We start from the raw sequence: 12,681 nt of genomic DNA on the forward strand, positions 1-12,681 counted from the left end.
TGTGTGTGTGTGTGTGTGTGTTTTTGGCAGGGGGAGGGGTACTTCAGACTTACTTGTCTGTGCCCAAATGTTTGTGTTAAAGCAACGGAGAAATGCAGGAGCGCGCACACACACACACACCTCTCATCCACAAACGCTTTAACTGTTGTCTTGTAAATCGTTGATTAAACCTATGAACACAGCTGTTCAGCATCAGTCCTAAACACAAGCGCAGGGTATGTTTTTGTCCTTAATTAAAAGACACCAATATGTTAATAATTTACACAATGATAACGTTTATGTTTAATGTTTATTTTGCGGGAAAAGGTAATAAGCAATATTTAAAATGAAACAAACCAGGAAGTAAGTGTTTCATACATTAAAGTGCTTTGTATAACCAAGTGCCCCAACAGACATAGCAACAGTATACAGAGTGTGTGCGCTGTGGGGGATTGGAAGGTGATCGAAGATAATCATTTACAAGACAAAAGACGTTCAGAGGTGTGTAACCTCCACCCCCCCCCAATTACCTAAACAGCAGCAACAACAACCATTATGATCACACTTTGTTGAATTTATATTGCTTAAATAGTTCGCAGCTCTGTCCTCTTTGCATTGCTACGTGTTTATTTACTTCCTTTTCGCATCGCACGTATAATGCACTCTAAAATCGACACTATCAAACTTGGAAACGATATAACATCCAATCAAACATCACGTTATTAAAAGTAACGAATTTGTCACTACTCTTCTCTTATGAAGCACGGCTAAAAAGAAAATTACACCAAAGTGCTGCAGGTTTGGTGTCTGTGAGCTTTTCCTTATCAGAGTTACACGGGGGCATTTTGTGGCTGATCCAGTTACACTCTACTTAGATATTGCACAGAGGGGAGTTCACTTCTGTTCTCTTCATCCTAGCTTAATTTTATCTCATGAAATAATAGTAAGTTTTGGAAAGTCTGAGTTCATCTCCCCAGCCAGTGTTGTGTATGGGCAGGGTAGCGTCATGGCAGGATTGGTGTCATTTATTTTATTTTTTTTAGCCGTGCTGCTTAAGAGAAGAGTAGTGACAAATTCTTACTTTCGTTACTAGACTATTTTGTCTGCAAGTGAAATACATCGATACGTTAATAATTTACACTACGATAACATTACTGCAGAAGGATCTAGAGACGTGACTTTGAGACGTTCACAGTATATTCGAACCGTAGACAGTGTTTATTTTGCAGAACATTACAAAACAGCTATGTCCAATAAAACAGTGCATCTTTAATAAGCCACATTGGTTTCGAGTTAAAAGTAAAATTAACGAAAGACTAAAAAGCCCCGTAAACTTGACCCTGACAATAATAGTCGATTGTTTTTATATTTATGGGTTTTTTATATACATATTTTTTTAAATGTTCAAATTAACGTTTCAGAGTAGCCTATATAATTTGTCTTGTCATTTGTTTACAGCGTTGGCTGATTTTGTGATTGAGACCCATGGGTTACATTTAAATATTTTTATTAGTAGTAGTAAGCCAGTCTTTAGTAACCCTGGATAAATCACAATATAAGCCCTCTCTCGCGCACGCGCTCTCTCTCTCTCTCTCTCTCTCTCTCTCTCACACACACACACACACACACACGTACACACACAAACAAATAAAACATGAAATCGCGTAAAACCAAATGAAACTATGGCAAAAATATATAAGCAGTAAAAATTACAGTAGTATCCTGTAGGTGATTCCTGTCCTGATAACAGGCGCTGACCCTCTGGAACTGTTTAGTTCTGTTAGTGTTGTTTTTAAGTGTGAATGTTTATGGGGATTTAATCTGTCTCTGCTGCTGCATCTATTCACCGTAGTGATAAGTGATTAATGTCCCATCAGATCTTTGATGGGGGACGTTATGCTGGTTAAATGACTAAAGACATACTGATCCGTATGAACAGATATTTGTTCCAGATATTATGAGTCATTAATCGATTTGTTATGCCAATTTTTAACTATCAGCGAAAAAAAAACATCAGCGAAAACATCAAAAATATAACGAAAACAAACTTAAGCAAAAGTTAAAATTTAAGCTTTACTTTGCAGCAAAATATTATCTACTAGTGTATTAAACGGAAATAGATAAAATACACCGTAATGTAAAATACTGTACATAGCCCGCACTTGTATTCCATACCTACAACGACCGGTATAGATAAATTACAGATGTTACCGTGTCTTTAAGTATTATTAAGGATGTCGTGAAAAATATTGCAATAAGTAGTTTTATTAATTAATTAAATTAATCATTAATTAAAAATAGCATAAGCATCATGGGTTGTGTATTGAGTGATTTAAATCTGTTTTATGAATCGTTTTTTATCCCTCTTTTTTACCACATCATCTATTTATGAAACTATGTTGACGTAAGTTATGTTATATATATATTAAATATAGTAACCGGCTGCTTGGACACTGCAGTTAACTGAAGCAGTCAATGCTCCATCTGGCGGAATTATACAGCATTGCAACCATCTTTTTAGAAAGCGCATGGGGGCGTTTATGGGGAGGGGCATCGTTAACTACGTCATCGCGGGGGATCACATTCCGTGCACGGATCGATCATGGTCCTGTCACGGTCCTGTCATGGACCTATCATGCTCCAAGCGGCTGTTTGACGTGGCTCCCACTGTAAGTGATAATTTCATTAACTATAACTGCTTTAGATGCGAGAGATCTAATATTTACCAGTCCTAGCTTCAGATCAGTGGTGCCGTCGGCGCATTCAGTGTGATCCGAGTTTGTGATATCTATGTTAATTAAATTACTAAAACAGACATTGAGTCTTTCTTCAGTTTTGCTTAGCTCGGGGAACAGACACAGTCTTAATACAATGAACCCTGAGTGACGACTCTATGCAGCTAGCAGTCGGTTGGAATTAAGATACCCTGATTATACTGCATAAATATTATAAATTCCTGGAACAAAAATCTGAAACATTTAAACACAAATATTTATTCTAATGTTATTTTCTGAATGTCTATTTTTTTAGTTATTTCTTTATTTAAAGTTTGATGTCTTTAAATATATATTTTTTTAAATAATAACAATAAACTGATACAAACAGAGATATAAAGGCTAATTAACAGTTCATTCTTTGTACAAATAAAATTGTCAGCTAGTAAACTTAATAGTCTGTATAAACAATTTTTAACTCATTAGTGTAAGGTTAAAAGCTCTGGTTCAGATTTTTCATGATTAAGCTCTACTTACAATTAAAAACTGCAGTGGTTTGCAAAATGTCCTTCTGGTAATAGGCATTCTGGTTGACTAGCTACTGTACATCGCTCTGGTAAGGGTTTCTGACAAATACTCAAATGTACTCATTCACATGAGCCAGTTCATGCACAACCCTGAAAAATTTTATTTTTAACTTAAATATTATTTTGTATCAAACTGATTTATAATTAAATGTTGATGTCGTAAAAGTAAAAGCATCTCTGACTCCTTTATCATTTCATCCCAACAGCAAAACCCAAACCGACTGTGAGAGTGAATCCTCAGAGCTCCATCTACACTGGAGACATCATCACTCTGACCTGTGAGCTGCAGGAGTCCACTGGATGGGAGTTTCTCTGGGACAAAAATAATCAGCAGTTACATCATTTCAACAGTAAACCAGTAAACAACAACACAATCCATGTGACAGTGAATAATACAGGAGACACAGTGTATAAGTGTGTAGCACGCAGACGTAACACCTGGGCAAACACACACTACGACACAGAGTACAGCAATAAAGTCACGATTACTGCAAAAGGTACAACATTATTTTTTTTAGCATCAGCTTAAACACAACTACAGTGAAACATCATATTGCGAGTAACTTGGATTGCGAACATTCCGCAAGATGAGCAAATATTTTTAACATATTTTGACCTGATAAACGAGTGAGTCTTGATATACTAGTACCGAGTATCATTGAGTATCATGTGACATAGGCCTACATGCACTTCTTGTTTTGATGCTGAGCATCTCATGATCATAACTGAGCCAATCATTTTTCTCTCGTGCGGGCAGTGGGATTGTGGGTAATCGTCTACCCATGCAGAGCAGATGTGTGATATTTTTATTTTGTAGGATATGAGTGTGTGAGTTTACTTTAGTGACACTAAAATGTGCAGTTAGACATTCCTTGTTTATGATTATTTTTAAAAATCCACAAATGAATTTCATATTTTCTGTGTAACAGAGAGACCTGCAGTACTAAGTGTATCTCCACAGAGATGGATGACTGAAGGAGACTCAGTGACTCTTAGCTGTGAGGTTAAAGACTCCTCTACAAACTGGACATTCAGCTGGTACAGAGAGATTCCCTATAGACATGGTGTGACTAAAATATATTATAGTGATGGCATCATATTTGTGGAGCTTCTCTCAGACAGTAGAGGATCTGGAGGCTTCTACATTCTCAGTCCTGCTGCTCGTAAACACACAGGAGTTTATGTGTGTAGAGGAGAGAGAGGAGAACCAGACATTTATACACAGTACAGCAACCAAGAAACACTATGGATCACTGGTAAGGAAAAATAAAAACAGCAGTTATTTACTGTAGGATGTGCTTGTGTGAATGTGATAAATGTAACATTTATTTATTAATATCCATAAGGTAATGAAAGATCCCTAAATGCTAATAGAGTTTGCCTATTTATTCATTGGTAATTAAACCCATGTACTGTCTTTTTAATGGGTGATTCACCTGCTTTATTATTTATATCTCAAGATAAACTTGTAACGATCAGATTAATTATAAAATGAATGTTACACAAAAAAAGATCTTAATCTTAACTTGCGGTGAACAAGAAAAACAACACAACGGCCTATTAGCAACACCCAACAGTGTATGGTACAAAAAAAATAAAGGAAAGGTGCAGCAAAACAAACACAGAAAACAATATTTACAAAATATAGACAACTAACGATGGGTGCGAGTGGATTGAATGTCTAAAGTCCAGGTCTGTGTGTGCGTGTGCGAGAAGAGAGATAAATCAGTCTCACCTTCCTCTAGATATGATTTATAGGGCACCGTAGCGTTTTTAACCTTAAGCCTGCTTATATTTACCTGTATGTATGGTGGCGCTACAAACTGATACAAATATGATAATAATAGATGGTGCAATATTGTGGGGGTGCTTTCTTAATCTTAAAGCAATGCAACCACGGGGGGCGCAATCCAGTGTCTTCTTAAATGCAGGGGGTTGTGTCAGGAAGGGCATCCGACGTAAAACATTTGCCAAATCAATGATGCGAATCACAAATATAATTCCCATACCGGATTGGTCGTGGCCCGGGTTAACAACGACCGCCACTGGTGTTGTTGACCTACAGGGTGCTGGTGGAAATTGGGCTACTGTTGGTCGAAGAAGGAGAGGAAGAAGGCGTGTTCGAAAGCAGAGAGAGAAGAGGAAAGGCAGGAGTTTAGGAGTGATAGTAGGGACTTTGAATGTTGGGACCATGACAGGGAAGGGAAGAGAGTTAGTTGATATGATGCAGAGAAGGAAGGTGGATATACTGTGTGTCCAGGAGACCAGGTGGAAAGGTAGCAAGGCTAGAAGCTTAGGATCAGGGTTCAAATTGTTTTACCATGGTGTGGATAGGAAAAGAAATGGAGTAGGAGTTATTCTGAAAGAGGAGTTTGTAAGGAATGTTCTAGAGGTGAAGAGAGTATCAGATAGGGTGATGAGTCTGAAGCTGGAAATTGAAGGGAAAATTTTCAATGTTGTTAGTGGTTATGCCCCACGGGTAGGATGTGAGTTAAAAGAGAAGGATAAATTCTGGAGTGAGTTAGATGAAGTGATGCAGAGCTTCCCCAGAGGTGAGAGAGTGGTGATTGGTGCAGACTTCAATGGACATGTTGGGGAAGGGAGCAGAGGTGATGAAAATGTGATGGGCAGGTTTGGTCTTCAGGACAGGAATGTAGAAGGACAGATGGTGGTGGACTTTGCAAAGAGGATGGAAATGGCAGTAGTAAATACTTTCTTCCAGAAGAGACAGGAACATAGGGTGACATAAGAGCGGAGGCAGAAGCACTCAGGTCGACTACATCTTGTGTCGACGTTGTAACTGAAAGAGATCAGTGACTGCAAAGTGTTGGTGGGGGAGAGTCGAGCCAGACAACACAGAATGGTGGTGTGTAAAATAACCCTGGTGGTGAGGAAGGCGAAGAGGACAAAGGCAGAGCAGAGGACAAAGTGGTGGAAGCTGAGAAAGGAAGAATGTTGTGAAGTCTTTAGGGAGGAGTTGAGACAGGCTATGGGTGGTCAGGAGGGGCTTTCAGTTGACTGGACAACTACAGCCAATGTGATCAGGGAGACAGGTAGGAGGGTATTGGTGTATCATCAGGTAAGGGGAAAGTGGACAAGTAGACTTGGTGGTGGAATGAGGAAGTCCAGGAGTGTATATAGGGAAAGAGGCTAGCTAAGAAGAAGTGGGACACTGAGAGGACTGAAAAGAGTAGACAGGAGTATAGTGAGATGCAGAGTAAGGTGAAGGTAGAGGTGGCAAAGGCCAAACAAAGAGCATATGAGGACTTGTATCCTAGGCTAGACAGAACGGAGGGAGAGGTGGATCTGTACAGGTTGGCAAGGCAGAGATATAGAGATGGGAAAGATGTGCAGCAGGTTAGAGTGATTAAAGATAGAGATGAAAATGTACTGACAGATGCCAGGAGGGTGATGGGAAGATGGAAGGAGTACTTTAAGGAGTTGATGAATGAGGAAAATGAAAGAGAACAAAGAGTAGAAGAGGTGACTGTTGTGGAACAGGAAGTAGCAAATATTAGTAGAAGTGAGGTAAGAAGGGCATTGAAGAGGATGAAGAGTGGAAAGGCTGTTGGTCCTGATGACATACCTGTGGAGGTATGGAAGTGCTTAGGAGAGGTGGCAGTAGAGTTTCTGACAAGTTTGTTTAACAAGATCTTGGAGAGTGAGAGGATTCCAGAGGAATGGAGGAGAAGTGTATTGGTGCCAATTTTTAAGAACAAGGGAGATGCGCAAAGCTGTGGCAATTATAGAGGTATAAAGCTAATGAGCCAGACAATGAAGCTGTGGGAAAAAGTAGTGGAAGCTAGGTAAAGGGCAGAGGTGAGCATTTGTGAGCAGCAATATGGTTTTATGCCTAGTAAGAGTACATCAGATGCAGTATTTGCTTTGAGGATGCTGGCGGAGAAGTACAAAGAAGGTAACAGGGAGTTGCATTGTGTCTTTTTAGATTTAGAGAAAGCATATGACAGGGTGCCAAGAGAGGAGCTGTGGTATTGTATGAGAAGGTCTGGAGTGGCAGAGAAGTATGTTAGAGTGGTGCAGGACATGTATGAGAGCCGTAAGACAGTGGTAAGATGTGCTGTAGGTGTGACAGAAGAGTTCAAGGTGGAGGTGGGTCTGCATCAAGGATCGGCTCTAAGCCCATTTTTGTTTGCTCTGGTTATGGACAGGATGACAGATGAGGTAAGACAGGAGTCCCCATGGACTATGATGTTTGCAGATGACATTGTGCTCTGTAGCGAGAGCAGGGAACAGGTGGAGGAAAATTTGGAGAGGTGGAGGTATGCTCTGGAAAGCAGAGGAATAAAGGTTACCCGCAGCAAGACGGAATACATGTGTGTGAATGAGAGGGACCCAGGAGGATCGTTGAGGCTACAGGGAGCAGAGGTAAAGAAGGTGCAGGATTTTAAGTACTTAGGGTCAATGGTCCAGAGCAACGGAGAGTGTTCAAAGGAGGTGAAGAGGCGGGTACAGGCAGGTTGGAATGGGTGGAGAAAAGTGTCAGGTGTGTTGTGCGATAAAAGAGTATCAGCGAGAATGAAAGGAAAGGTGTACAGGACAGTGGTGAGACCAGCAATGCTTTATGGCTTAAAGACAGTGGCGCTGAAGAAAAGACAGGAGGCAGAGTTGGAGGTAGCAGAGTTGAAGATGTTGAGGTTCTCTTTGGGAGTGACAGGGATGGATAGGATCAAGAATGAGTTCATCAGAGGGACAACCCACGTTAGATGTTTTGGAGATAAAGTCAGAGAGGCCAGATTGAGGTGGTTTGGACATGTTCAGAGGAGAGATTGTAAATATATTGGTAGAAGGATGCTGAGGTTGGAACTGCCAGTCAGGAGGTCTAGAGGAAGACCAAAGAGGAGATTTATGGATGCAGTGAGAGAGGACATGACGTTAGTTGGTGTGAGAGAAGAGGATGCAGAGGATAGGGTTAGATGGAGGCAAATGATTCACTGTGGCGACCCCTGAAAGGGAACAGCCGAAAGACAAAGAAAAAGCTTTCTTAATCTTTGAGCAAGATAATGGTGAGATGATGGTGACCTCTGGTGGACACATGATGATTTGACGCCCTGATCATTAGAATGACTTCCTACAGTAGTTTTATCTAAAACACTTTAATTATACCCTTTGTGTTGATTAGTGTTTTTCCTAGCTCAGTGGCACAGTTTTGATTTTGTTTCTTGCTTTTGACGTCTGTGTTTTTGCAGCATTTATGATGATAGATTAACCAGAGTTAAATCTGTTATGTTATGACCCATTTTTTTGGACTGTGGATTTATTGCCTGTTTATTGAACATCATTCTGAACACACATGCACTTTTATCTTCTTTGTGTCCCATATTGCACTTATTAATATTTATCAGTCTCTCTTCTGTGTTTAAGGTGAAGCTCCTCCAGTCTCTCTGATCATCAACCCCAGCAGAACTCAACACTTTACTGGTGACTCTCTCTCACTGAGCTGTGAGGACCAGAGTAACTCTACTGGATGGACAGTGAGACGATACACACACAGTGAGGGAGTGTTAGATTGTTCATGGTGGGGATTAGTTACAGGATCTACATGTAAAATCAGCTCCCTCTCCACATCCGACACTGGAGTTTACTGGTGTGGGTCTGAATCTGGAGAAAACAGTAATCCTGTCAACATCACAGTGCATGGTGAGTCTTCATGTAGTGTGTTTGCAGTGTAATGTTTATAAAAAAAAAATATATATATATATATAATATATATATTTCCCATAATGAGTGTATGTAAACTATTGAAACCCACATCAATAATAATTAAATTCTGAAACACCTTAGTATTAATAAGTAAGTAATATCAGAGGTCATGTGCTCTCTCTGTTTATGATGATTGTTGCTGTGTGTATAGCTAACACTTTTTATTTAGTTTACATTTAATATTCTATGCTGTTTAAAATGTGTTAGTGATGGAGATTGCAAGGTTGACAGTTGTGAAATAAAATTTGTGAAATTTTGTATTTTCTCTAAGTTTGTACAAAATATACAAAATTAAATTGTTACAAAGTAGCATAAAATGTTTGCCTCTGTTTTGTCATTTCACCATCGTTTATAAACATAAACAACGTGTTTAGGATGAGTTGGATTTTATTTTATTTACCAATATGAATTAGCATGTATGATACCACATAAAGTCAGTGTTGGATGTAACACGTTACGAAGTAACCTAATCACAGCATCAAAACTCGCGTTGATTCACAATGAAACATACTTACGGCCACCGCGCAAAACCACGTAGGTGAGATGGGTGTAGTAGTAGTTAACAGATTATGGGCCAAACTTTGCTCAGTGATGATGGTAAAACAATTATAAAGGTCTTGACAAAGGCAATGGGAAAGTACTCTAACTGTAATTTAACTGATTACTTTTTAAAGAAAGTAATTTTGTAATGTAATTTGTTACTTTAAAAAGTAACTTCCTCCAACACTAGTAAAAATGCATTCATAGCTCAGTCTGTGAAGACTCCACAGTTTATAAATTAGTTATCTTGTACATGTGCTTCTCTGTGTTCTAGATGGTAATGTGATCCTGGACAGTCCTGTCCATCCTGTGACTAAGGGACATCCTCTGACTCTACGCTGTTTATATCGCAACACAAAGCCCTCAAACCTTCGAGCTGATTTTTATAAAAATGGATCAGTTCTCCAGACACAGACTAGAAGTGAGATGATCATCTATAATGTCTCAAAGTCAGATGAAGCTTTCTACAACTGCAAAAGCCAAGAGAAAGGAGAGTCACCGAAAATCTGGGTCTCAGTCGGAGGTGAGTAATTATTTAATTATTTCATTAAATGCAACTATGTTTTAATGTGTTTAACTTGTTATCGCTCCATATTGTAAACTTTAGTGTTAAGCCTATGTGAGTCTGCGTACAAAATGCTATGATAATGTAAAAGTTTTAAGTTTCTGTTCCTCCCTCTACCATATGTGTGATCTGTTGACAAACTAAATTAAATAGTTTTATGTATCTACAGTCTTTTATGTCTGTATTGGGCATTTGCTTTAATAAATTTACATAAACTGATTATATTCACTGAAACTCATGTTTCAGTATATCAAAACACCCGTAAATCAAAGAATTTTTCCATAAGAAATGATGAAAACGTTTCACAACCTAAAAAAAATTCATATAAAAATATTTAATACAGAATATAATGTAAAAATAAAACTAATGAACCTGCACTTTACCTTTGAAAAGAATCACGACAGAGCAGTGTTTCTGTCAGTGTGTGTGTGTGTGTGTGTGTGAAGACGAGATGAGTAGGGGAGGGGCAGACAGAGAGAGAGAGAAAATGGATCTTTAATCTCTCCAATGACACTAGATTTTGTTTCACATGTGTGTACATGGTATAATAAACATGCACGTGTGAGAGGACTACACACATCTACAAACACAAAATAAAAAATGCTTCATAAAGAAGCTCTGTCATGTTTGTGTCCTAGGAACTATTATTTTTCTGATTTTAGGAGATTGTAGATGTGTTCAGATGTTGGTGAACACTTTGTACAGGATTCAAAAAATAACATCAAAACATTCTAAAATCAGAAAACAGTGTTTTCACACTGCAGACCCACAGAAAATATACTGCATATAAGCAAAGTAAGAAAAGCTCAGTGTTGTGAAAGTTCACACTTCACAAGAGCTACGTCAGTTTAATTCACACAAATTTAAATGAACGAGTTCACCTTCATAATTAATAATTTAGAATTTTGAACGCCCTTTTCTTCATTAGTGCCTCCTTCTACCCATCTGATTGCCAAACGGTGATTTGCTGCGTCTCTGACCGGTTTGATTAAAGATATTTAGTAACTTTTTTCTTCAGCTAATGGAATATTAGACATCCCACCTTGCAACAACTCATCATTACTGTACCAATATATAACCACACCCTCCCGCCGGCTGCCAGGCACACACACACACAACCCCACTCCACTCCACCCATCCAGTACAGGCATGTTATTCACAAGTTCTGATGCGTATCTTTCTTGTTACACTTGGGAACTCACGACTCAAAGTCCGTTGAATTCTGTTTCTCTTGTTTTATTTTCAAGATCAAAGTTCAAAAGTTCTTGTAGTTTTCTTGCATAAATCCACTGTGGTAACGACAACTCATTTGCTGTATCCTGTAGCTTACGGTCTCAAATTATCATTACAACAACCTATTTGCTGTATCTTTTAGCTTACGGTCAAAGGCTTGTGTTCTTCACAACTTCAGTATTACTACTACCGTGTGTGATAGACATGCAGCTACACAACTATGGAATGATGTCACAGAACAACTTATAAAATGATGTCACAGTGCAACTTACGATTATCATACTAAATACTTAACTAATAAACTAAATGCTTAACTAATAAACTTAATGTGTAATGCTTAACTAATAATATAGAAATGAACACAAATTTTTTTTTTATAAAAATGAAATATGGCTCTTACACATCCATTAGAAATGAGAAAACAAGCTGTTTTGTTTACTAAAATATACTAGTTGTCCAATTGCTTACACATCTGGAATTTTAGGTTGTGCTGGAAGATGAAGGAAGTTAAAAAAAATTAAGTACTTCAGCTCATGTGATCTTCTCTGTGTGACTTTGGTTTTCTACTGAATAAAACTGTGAGATACCTGAACAGCATCCCTGTGACTGAACTCCCTAGTATTTTGCTCTTCCTAAAAGAAACACAATTATAAAGTGCCTCCCCCTCTTACCCATATTATATTGTCTTGAATAATACTTTCTTTATTGAATTCACCACCTCTGTATGTGCAGAAAATGTAACATGAAAAACATGTGCTGTGCTGTTCTGTGCTGTGTTATTTTATTCCATCGTATTATATTATACAACAGTTAGTTCTGACCGAGTAATCAGACTGGACGACAGGCTTTCCACAAGTGGTGATAATAGATGGTAACAACACTGGGACATTTAACTCTGGTCGTGTTCTGATTAGATAGTTGCCCCCTATGACGTGGACTGCACAGGGTATTCAGTTATGTCAAATGCGACGGGTGATGTGGCAGGGCGTCCAAATGGAGTGATTTAACGTAAACAATGCTCACCTTCACAGTCTTTAGGTAAAAACTGAACCGTTCAGTTCAGCAAAAGATGAGTCAGAGTCATGTTATATTAGACTCACATTCAAATTCAAACTCAAATTCAAATTTTATTTGTCACATACACAAACATACACAGTACGAAATGTAGTGAAATGCATTATACGACTGCCATTGACCCTAAAAGAGAGTTAAATTTTACAAATAAGAAATAAATATGAATAAAAGAAATACGATAGAAATTAAATAAAAAAATTAAATTAAACTAGGAAAAATAGAACTAAAAATAAAAATAGAAATGTGCTAGGAAAAAATAGAACTAAAA

At 38.3% G+C, this 12,681-nt stretch overlaps 1 protein-coding gene across 1 annotated transcript in view; it reads left to right on the forward strand.

Moving 5' to 3' along the window:
• The window catches only part of LOC128511042 (immunoglobulin superfamily member 1-like), a 52,331-nt gene that overhangs the window by 13,016 nt on the left and 26,634 nt on the right, over nt 1-12,681 (forward strand). Inside the window, exons 3-6 of the mRNA XM_053483698.1 lie at nt 3,487-3,777; nt 4,210-4,536; nt 8,663-8,938; nt 9,816-10,064. Of these exons, the coding sequence (XP_053339673.1) occupies nt 3,487-3,777; nt 4,210-4,536; nt 8,663-8,938; nt 9,816-10,064 (1,143 nt within the window). The remainder of the gene's footprint in view (nt 1-3,486; nt 3,778-4,209; nt 4,537-8,662; nt 8,939-9,815; nt 10,065-12,681) is intronic.

This window comes from Clarias gariepinus, chromosome 1, assembly GCF_024256425.1.
Source record: "Clarias gariepinus isolate MV-2021 ecotype Netherlands chromosome 1, CGAR_prim_01v2, whole genome shotgun sequence".
In the NCBI taxonomy this organism is placed as follows: domain Eukaryota; kingdom Metazoa; phylum Chordata; class Actinopteri; order Siluriformes; family Clariidae; genus Clarias; species Clarias gariepinus.